General features: G+C 56.8%; 1 protein-coding gene across 3 annotated transcripts; it reads right to left on the bottom strand.

The window, feature by feature from the left end:
• Window positions 1-896: 896 nt before the first annotated feature.
• CDC42EP1 (CDC42 effector protein 1) lies at window positions 897-9,374 on the bottom strand. 3 transcript variants are annotated; one of them, XM_057387858.1, is made up of 4 exons: window positions 8,783-9,374; window positions 7,381-7,519; window positions 4,421-5,294; window positions 897-3,370 (listed from the first exon to the last, which is right to left on the bottom strand). In XM_057387858.1, the coding sequence occupies exons 3-4, from the start codon at window positions 4,863-4,865 to the stop codon at window positions 2,571-2,573; spliced, it is 1,245 nt and encodes a 414-aa protein (XP_057243841.1). In that variant the 5' UTR covers window positions 4,866-5,294; window positions 7,381-7,519; window positions 8,783-9,374; the 3' UTR covers window positions 897-2,570. The 3 variants fall into 3 exon arrangements, with proteins under 3 accessions (XP_057243841.1, XP_057243847.1, XP_057243832.1); XM_057387864.1 differs by lacking the exon at window positions 7,381-7,519 and adding an exon at window positions 7,151-7,295; XM_057387849.1 differs by lacking the exon at window positions 7,381-7,519.
• Window positions 9,375-9,699: the final 325 nt, after the last annotated feature.

Here is a 9,699-nt window from a genome sequence, read left to right as displayed (position 1 = left end):
GCATGTTACAGCTACTTTGTCTTCTGTGAGAGCTCTGTGGCTCTGTGCAAGCCACTGACACAGCCCAAGGTTCTCCCACCAATAGGAAAGAAGCCATTGTTGGATAATGCCAGGCACTTTCCAGGTCAGAGCAGGCAGTGGGGTTGAAGGGATAGCAGGTAGGCCAGAAGATGGTTTAGGTGGGGTTCCGGATGAGGACATTATATGATTGCTAAGGAAATGGTTGTGTAATCTTTTCACAGTACTCAGTTTTTTCTTGCACCCAAGCTTTTGAGAATGAGGAATGGAGGAATGGGAAGTAAGACATAAATGTAAATGAAGTGGCATTTGATGTGGCATTTGGAGCCACAGAAGTGCATAATCAAACTTTAGGGGSCATGGGAAAGGCAGCAGAGGTGTGCCCCCAGCCAGCATTCCTGCCATAGAAAAAGGATTGTCTGCAACTTTCCCATTTACCTCACCTCAGTTATCTGCTAGCAYATTCCAGTCAGGTTAGACATTACTCTGATATTTCCACAGTGGATCTTACTCAGCGAAAGTGAGGCAGAGGAGGCAGTGGGATTTGGACTGAGTTATGTGCCTCAGTGCCTCCTTGCACATGACTACAGGCAAATAGTCCTGATTATTGCATGCTGCTGGTCTAATTGAAAAGTATCTCACCAGCCTAAAGTGAGACTGATGTATGACCGCAACATTGGGGCACTTGAGGCTGGGTAAGAGGAGAGCAAAATAGAAGAGCATCTTACAGAGAGCCTGGTCCGAGGCAAGGTGGAAATGCCCTTGCCCTCCCACTCCCTTGCTGCCCAAGATAGAGGGATTGGTGGATGGGGCTCCAACAGACATCATAGCAAGGAAGGCAGTAAGGTCACAGCAGACAAAGGGATACACCAGAGAAGTTAGTATCAAAACTGTTTTAATAAGGACAATAATAAGTGCATGGGATACAGAGGAGAGGCAGAAAGGATAATTCCACAGATATGTGTCTTTGGTCTTATGTTACGGTCTGGGAAGCAGAGGGCAGAGGGGAGCTYGTCCTGAGAGCCCAGGTCCCCACCCTGGAAGGTGCAAGGGAGGATAAGGCTGATCCTGCTGGGTGCCAGTAGCCAGACCTGGGAACTTCTTGTTCCTGGTGCCTGCTCTGGCTTGCTGCTGGTGGCTGGCATGAGGCAGCCCTTTGGGGAGGCTGGGGAACATGGGCTTGCCCTTAACCTTGGTGGCCTGGCACTTCCATGTGCAGTATGTGCACACCCTGGAGCTTTTTCTCCTGCTCTGAAGAGCTCCCGGGCAAAAGCAGCAGGGTGGCGGGTGAGCTGTGTGGGAGCAGAGTCTTTGCAGCCATGGCCCAGCATCTGCCCCCACTGCACACCCCCTCCTGTCCCAGAGAACAAGGGGGGTCCTGTGAGGGTCCCTCTGGTGACCTCAGCCCCTGAGCATGTCGGCTCCACACCAYGGCACAAAGGCGCTTCTATGAGGGCCAGTTTGCACACGGGGCAGTGTGGGGGGCAGCTCATTCCAGGGTGGCTGTGTCACCCAGGGCCACTCAGCGAGGGACATTAGCCATGGTACATTACTCTTGGGAAGGGGTGCACTGGAAAGAGGGTCATGTGTGTGGGGAACGGGGAGGGGAGCAAGGAGCAAGGATGGAGACACAAACGCTGTGCRATCATCACGAGGATGGTGACACAAACTGAGTGGCTGCAAAGGAGTCTGCTTTTTCTGAGACAGGGGAAAAAGAAGGGATTTTTAGGGCTTGAACCACAGTTTGGTGACCTGACAGCCTACCTTTGCCACCAGCTAGCCAAGAAGTTTCTCCCCTCTCAATTGCTGAGAGGAGTGGGGGTAAGAAAGAAGTTGTCCTAAGTGATACCCAGCAGCAGGAGGCAAGTGGAAAGATTCCTGATTGTCTCTGTGCATGCTCTTACCTCCTGAATGCTGAACACACAGCTTTTTTTTGGGGGGGGGGGGGAAGGGAGAAGAGAAAGCTCAGTGCTGTAGGGTTTGCCTTGGGACCCCAGCTATCCTCCCCGTTGATAGATGGGCCATACCAAARGGTCTTGCACCAGTTGGAGTTGGGGAGATGCCCATCCCCTACATGCCAGAGCTATCTGTAGGAATATCTCTGGGCAGGCATGTGTAATAGTGCAGAGGATGGCTGGGGATGTCAGTGGAAGGATGGGGTGTGTCCCCAGATGTGCTGGTGTGGCCAGGCTGAGGGTTGAGACAGAGGGTTCTGGGGAGAATGGGATGGGGTAGGAAGGATTTGGGGTTCCTTTGGCACATGGGAATGTTCCTGTGATGTCTAATGGCTGTGAGGCTGGAGAAGGGGTGCTATGCCTGGCTCTGCAGTGCCCCCTGGCCCTCTGCAGCAGCCTGGCCCAGCCCCAGGGAAACCCCCAGGAGATGGGCTCTCTTCCTGCCCCTTTCTGGCCCACCCAATGCCCCAACTTGGTGAGGAGATCACCCACTGGGTCTGCTGGTAACACAGGCACCAGCGGGTGGGGCACAGGGAGGAGGGCAAACATCCCGGTACCAGTGTCTCTGGAGGGGCTTGTGATGGGAGGGATGGCCGTTCACACCTTGACTTCATCATCCTCTTCCTCCTCCTCATCAGCATACTCGAAAGAATTGCTGCAGCCCCCTCGGGCATCACTGTAGCTTTCCTGCAGGCTGGAGAGCTTGGTCTCCTCAACCTCCTCCTCTCCTTGGTTCCAGCTGGCCTCGGGGGACCGGCTCTGCCTTGTCACTTGTGACCCCCACAAGCTGCTGCTGGGGCTCTCCCACAGGGTCTGTGTTCGGACCTGCTGGGGACCCTCGCCCTTCTCCGAGCTGCGTGGGGTGCTAGTCCCACCGTAATGGCGGGCCAGGACCTGGGCTGCTCGGTCAAATTCTCCTGCCTCAATGGTGCAGTCGTTCCAGTGCCCCTGCCACAGGGACCCTCTGGGTGCTGCCCCTGGCCCGGAAGCCCTGTCAGAGTTCCCTCCAGCGCCTTCAATGGCATGTGCCTCTCCATTGGCATGGACCGACAGACCTGGCAGTGAGCTGGCTCCCGACAAGTTGTTCTGCCTGGAGTGGTCCCAGAAGCTGGATGTTGCCTTGTCCTCTTCCTGGGATGCACCCACTGGTGGAGGAACCCTGTCCTTGGTCCCCTCATCGCACAGGAGGTGTGGGCCATCCTCCCCCACCTCGTTCCCATTGGTTTCAGAGAAGCTCATCACCTGGAGTAGCTCACTCATCAGGGAGGGCCCCAGGTCTAGGCGGAATGACAGCAGGGAGTCGGAGCGATCCAGCTGATCTTCCCCGGGGAAGGTGCTCTCTTGGCCCTTTTCCAAGCGAGGGACACGAGGGATGGTGCAAAATCCGGACTCCAGCCCTGTGAGGCAGAAGGTGTGGCTGGTGAGGCAAGGGAACAGCTTGGCGGGAGGAAGCCTGACTTAATTCTGCTGAGGATAAAGGACACTACTGCCAAGGTGGCTCAGGTCACGCCCCATCAGTGCCACACTGGCCTCTAAAGGATAGGTCAGTGTCTCTGTGGACATCTCCAGCCCAGAGTTACAGCAGAGGGTCTCTGGGTGGGCTCTGGGCTTGGTAAGATGGCAGTGGGGGCTGAGCCAGGCAGGTGAGACCAGGAGATGGCAGCATTGCCTCAGCCTGCCTTTCCCTCTGAGCCCAGCCACCTTCCCGGCTGTTGAAGCCCCCCCAGATCCAACCCCCACCCTGAGACCTTCTGCTCCAGACCTCCCTCGCTGGGGACGAGCTGAGCCACAGGGCAGTGCTGTGAGGAGAGGAGCCACACAGCTATCCTGCCCTGTCCTTCCCACAACCTTTCCCTAAAGGGCACCCTGGCTGGCAGGCAGAAATGTAGACACAATGGAGAAGGGTGGATGGAATCCCTGAGGAGCAGCACGTGGAGATGTAGAGGTTGGCACAGCTAGGGACAGGGTAAGAGCATCTGTGTGGAGTTGGGGAAAGCTGTGCCATGGGTTCCCTTGACCTCATAACCTTGGAGTAGGAATTGCTCCACTGTCCCAGCACCTTCTTGGCTTCCTCGGGGAGGCTGTTCATGAGAAAGGTGTAGGGCTGGGGGTAGATCGGGTGCACTCCCTTACAACTACTCCACACGGGCTGCCAGCTGTGTAGGGCTATGGGAGAGAGGGAGAAAGGGAGAAACCAACCCTACCCCATGTTGAGGGACACCCTGGGAGGAGACCCTCCAAGAGCAGGAACAAGGACCATGGTTCAGAGTAAGGTTAGGATTATCTGCTCACAGGGATTGTCAAGACTGGGCAGTCTTAAATATGCCATCTCTCYCAAGAGCCTGAAGTTCCTCATTGGAGAGGAAACTGCGGCATGGAGCAATGGAGAAGGGATGCATAGGATGCTCAGTACCTGGGCGCCAGCCTCTGCCTTGAGCTTCACTCACCGTAAGCCTGGTGTGTTTTGGAGAAGCTGTTGGAGGCACTTTTGAAGGAGAACTTGCTGGTCAAACCCCGGCCTCCGCTGGCACCATCATACATCCCCTCGTTGAGCTGTGGCAGCGAGACGGCGTTCTTGATGATGGGTGATATGGCTGGGGGGGCAGGTGAGGCCCCCGCCTGGCCCCCACTGCCCCGTCTCTTCAGCGGTGTGCGGCGGACGTGGCGCAGTGTCCGGGCGAAGAAGTTGTTGGGTTTGGCTGTGTCGGCCCCACCATGGCTGCTGAGGAAAGAGGTGTCCCCAAAGACATCCCCGCCGCGCCCCACGTGCATGGTGTGCCGGAAGTCACCCAGCGGCGGGCTGATCATGTCTGGCGTCAGCTCCGACTTCAGCCGCCGCTTGCCATGGGAGCCTGACACCCAGCTGAGCACTGGCAGCTTCCCCAGGCTCATGTTGTACCCTTCACTCTGCCTTTGAAAAAGCTCCAAAAATCAGCCCTCACCAGGCTTCCAGCACTGGGGTGGTCTGTCACATCCCCAGCCTTCCCATGGCTCCTGCACCGATGCTCTCGGGGTCACAGTGCACGTCACTTTGGCTTTTGGCAGGTTTCCCGCTTCCCTGCGCTACGTCGTGCTCATGAAATCACCCTCAGAGGGTAAGTTCTCAGTAGTGAGGACAGTGGTGGCACAGAGATGTCCCCAGGGAGGGTCTGAGTCACCCTCAGTTCTGAAGAGGTCCCCTGAAGCAGTGTCGGGTCGTGTATTTAGAGGTCTTCTGCTGCCACTGGGTGAGTGGGAGCCAGTCACAGGTGGGGCAGCAGGCAGCAATGAGAGCTTTGAGTGGACTGGCAGGGCAAGTGCATTGGTCCCCTTGTTGGCCACCTAAACAAGGTAAGAGGAACAGTGAAGCCCTTGGACAGGATTTTCCCAACAACCTTTAGCTACATCCATAGAACTGGGGAGGTTAAAGGCAGTGCATAAGTCGCTATTGGCTTCCCCCTCACCTGGCTCTCCTCTTGGGGAGGAAGGAAAAGGCTTTCCTCCAAAAACATGTGCTCTCGCCTCACCCTGCTGACCTACCTCAGTATGCCTCAGTTTCCTGTCTGCAAAGCAGCTTTGCCATACCAACGCCACAACACAGGCTGAGGATTTCCCTCCGAGGCAGAACCTCCTCCCAGAACAGTGCCCTGCCTGGCTGCCCCAGCTCCTCGGGGGAGAAACCTCTCCCTCGTTTTTGCTATTCAGATGAACCCTTGAGGAGAGGGCGAGGCCTGGGGCCCATGTGCTTCTCAGGGAGGAGTGGTGGTAAGCAAAAATGCAATATTTGTATACTGCATTGTTTGTCCTTCATTGGCTGGGTCCCCGGGTGCTGGGCAGACATGTTGGAGAAGCAGGGAGTGGGCAGTGTGGGGAGGGCAGCTGCTTTGCAGACAGGGAAAGCTGAAGCACGGCAAGGGAGGTGATAGCCTGGGGTTGGAGGAGAAGGTGGGATGGGTCCCTGCACTCAGGCAGGTCCCAGAGGCACTGAGGGGCAGGCAGGAAGCAGTGGCTGGATGCATGATGGCCGAGTGGTAACATCCCCAGTCCATGGGGACGACTCTCAGATGGGTAGATACCCTGGTGTGGGTAGTGAGTGGGAGAGGGTGGGCTGGGGAAAGGAGAGGATTTGGATGTGGGGCATCTCAGAGTGTCAGTGGCCTGAGTGGCCACCTCGGGACGTATCCCTCCCTGGGCTCAGTTCTGTGGCTGGGGCGTCAGGTCGGAGCTGGGTCACTCCAGCAGGGCTGGCTGTGGAGGACAGCACTCCAGTAGGTGATGCAGGAGCCTCACATGTCTCAATCTCCATGTGCTGGAACCCCACTGCTGCATGGGTCCATCTGTCTCCCCCTGCCACATTCCCTGCCTCTCCTGCTCATCCACGCATCACCTTGGAGCAGCCAGGCAGTGCCAGCATGGCAAAATCTCTGGTGAAGGGGAATCCTGGACACGAAATTGCTTTCCTGCCTGGCTAGATGTGTTTTCGCTTTGCCTTGGCCTTGTTTGCTCACCCGGGGCCCCTCTTATCTGCCAGGGGTTAATGACTGGGGAAGGGAAAACAAACCTCCCCCAGCAGTGCCCGGCACCATTGGCTGCGTCCCCGGGGTGGCAGTGGCCTCCTGGGGTGGCAGTGGCTGGTGGCAGGTTGGGTTCCTGCTGGCCCCCAGCTCCATGGCTCGTGCGGCTCATGTCTTCCTCCCGCCCACAGAGGCTATGCAGTGCTGCCTCACAGCCAGGACAAACCAGGCATGTGGCAGATTTGGGGTGAGGGGACAAATGGGGAGCTATTTCCTGTCTCTGGCTATGGCACCCATAGCCATTGGGTCAGGGCTCGCCTGGAGTACAGAGGAAAGTACTAGGGGGCATCCTAAGGTAGGTCTTGGGACCCCACAAGAGAGATGCAACCATATTTTTGAGCTATCCCCAGAATCTCCCAGTAAAGTATGTGACCCTGGGAGAAGAGATTAGGTGAGTTACAGCCCTCAAGTTTTCCCTTTCCTCTGCACAATTCCCTGAGAAGTGGGAATTGTGTCCTTTAGCATGTGCTGCACCAGCCAGGGCTACCTTGTGGGGTAGAACCTCCTACCCCACCTCAAGTCCCCTGCGCAACCGAGTTACCCTGCAGACCCCCATGGGGGACATCACACCTTGGAATGGGGTGGGGAGGCAAGGGAAAGGGGGGATGTGGGAGGACAGCATACCCTTGCTCTCTGTCTGGACAACTATTGAGTGAGGGAGCGAGGTGGAGGAAAGTGTTTCTCCTTCCTTGTCTCTTGGTCACCACAGGGAAGCAAGCCAGCTCCTCCCGGCCCCTGTCTTTCCTTGCATGCTGGCAGGCAGCAGGCACTGGGAGAGGAGAGAGGGAGGGAGAGAGGCAGAGAGGGAGAGAGGGAGGGAGGGAGGGAGTGAAGCAGCTGGTGCCCAACCCTACCTAGATGTCAGGTTTCTGGCAGGCCTGTTTTTCCTTTTTCCTTTCTTTTCTTTCCTTCTGCCCCTGGTGTGACTCCCTGCCCCTTTGAGGCCTCCTCTTCACCCAAACAGACTCCTCCATGCCAAAGAAACTCGTGATTCTGCGGGCAAAGGGTAACCTATGTGCTGTCCTTTCCTCCACTGGGCAAAGGGACCCCTCTCCCTGGCCATCTCACTGTTCGGTGCCACCGCTTCCATCTGGCAGCCCTCCACGTTCACCAGTTCCCAACACAGGAAGCCCACAGCCCATCACRACCTCCCCTTCCCAGGTTCCCTCCATGCCTCCTCTGTGAAGCCCCCCACCTTCAAAGACCCACTGCCAGCACCTCCTCCTCCCAGCCCGGCCTCCCCCATTTCCCCCCCAAGTTCAGCTGGTTACCACTGGTTTTCCACTAGCTGGGAATGGCCAGAGCCGTTCTGCTTGCTGGGAAGAGTGGAAACCAGAAAGGGGGGGGGGGGGGGGGTGTGGAATAATCCAGATGTCTAGTTGGATAGAGCTGCTGAAAGCAGCCTCTTCCCTCCCTCAAAGTGGACATACTCCAGAAGAGAGTGAGAAGTTTGGGGTGGTCTCAACAGCAGGAAGAGCGGGTGGAAATGGCTGTGGGTGGCCAGGAAGGCTTTCCCAGCCTTCCTGAGTGACGAAAAGCCTCCCTTTCCCTTAAGAAAGGGAGGCAGAGGTTCCCCTATTGGGTGACTGTTTTGGGATGGGAGAAGCCAGCAGGGTCAGGCTTTTGGGGGAGGGGGAAAGGGGCTCGGCTGGTTGGGTTGGTCCTCTTTTGGCTTCCCCGGAGCAGAGCTAAGCAGGAGGCAGATGCCTAAATCTGACTCCTGTGCTGCCAGCTGCTATATATATACAGAGTGATATCTCCATATAACAAGGATATTTTCCCAAGCAGACATACTGGGACATAGAGGGAGGCTGAAGCTATGGAGGTGGGCAGTTTCTAGCCATCCCTTCCCTGCCCTCTTAGGAAAAAGCTCCCTTTCTTCCTCCATACTCCCAAAATTGAGGTGCCGAGAGTCTGTGGGGCTTTGAGGGATATCCAGAGCAGGGTTGGGAGATAAGCATCCCGCTGCCTTCCCCCATCCATAGGACCCTCTTCTCACTCCTTTTCCTTTCCTTTCCTTCCCTTCCCTTCCCGCCTCTCCCCCCTGTCCTGTCTCCCCTCTCCTCACTCCCAGTTTCCTGTTGCATTCCTGCCTTCTTCTCCCTTTCTTTTTCGTCATCCTTCCCGTCTCTATCGCCTTGCCACCCCTCCCGCTTCTCCCCGCTTCAAACACCCTCTCCACCCTTTTCCTTCTCCTCCCAACATCCCCCTGTCCCCAGCTCTACAAACTGATGAATCAAAACTTTCGGGATTTACCTCTTTCGAACCAGGATTATTATTTTTTTCTCCGTCCTCCAGACGAAAAGTTGCGAGACATTCTCCGCAGGCTGCTGTAACTTGCTCCACGGGTTACTGGTGCTGTTCTCCGGAACGCAGCGGAGGAGAAAGGGGGGACATGTCCTCCTCTTTTTCTCACTGCTGTCCCCCCACGGCTTGCTCTCCCAGGCTGACGCCCTGATGCCACGGGAGAGAGGGAGCGAAGTTGGCGGGGAGGGGACGTGGGAAGGAGGAGGGCGGGCTGCAGCACTGCCGAGCCAATCCTCGACTCCGCAAGGAGACCAGAGAAAATGAGATTTATTCCAACTATCCAGGACAGAAAACTTCAGGAACTTCTCTGCCGTTCCCCTCCTCCTCCCCGCTTCCCCAGTGCCATTTCCCGTCTGCCGGCATTGGCTGCCTGCTGCYCCCGGGTGCCTGCTACAATGGGCTTGGGGGAAGGGAAAGGCCAGGTTACTCTCTAACCTGGTTAGAGGAGCCTGGCTGCGGGACAAAGGACAGGGGTTTGAACCCTGTGCGTGTGTGACCCCTCAGGTATCACACACGGTCACCTCATCCCATGCTGGAGAGCAGGAAGTCGCCAGTGCCTGCGGTGCAGCACTTCCAGTCAGGACTGGGCTCTGGGGGCGGGTGGTCATACAAGGACCTGTGGGTAGTATTGGGTTGGGCATTAACAGAATGACAACCTCCCTGAAGACCACATGGGCCAGGCTGGCATTTGTTACAGGGTCAGGACAAGCGTTACGGTGTCGGGACAAGCATCATGTCGGCAGCAACAGGGTGTCAGAGCAGCGTGAGGGGGCAGCGGTGGATAAATGCAAGGGGGTGCTCTTTGGTGGCACCCGACAGAGTTTCTGCCCACACATGGGGCACCACATCCCTCTGGCATTGTGTGC

This window comes from Malurus melanocephalus, unplaced genomic scaffold, assembly GCF_030028575.1.
Source record: "Malurus melanocephalus ecotype Western Australia unplaced genomic scaffold, MMel_1.1 scaffold_17, whole genome shotgun sequence".
Classification (NCBI taxonomy): Eukaryota; Metazoa; Chordata; class Aves; order Passeriformes; family Maluridae; genus Malurus; species Malurus melanocephalus.
This window is presented reverse-complemented; position numbering and strand designations above follow the sequence as displayed.

What these genes read in the sequence shown, in the direction of transcription:
- CDC42EP1 (XM_057387858.1), bottom strand. Translation starts at nt 4,865, where the DNA reads ATGAGCCTGGGGAAGCTGCCAGTGCTCAGCTGGGTGTCAGGCTCCCAT. An exon ending in CAAAACACACCAGGCTTACG is followed by an intron (nt 3,371 to 4,420) that starts GTGAGTGAAGCT and finishes TCTGCCTCACAG; the next exon opens with GGCTGGAGTCCGGATTTTGC.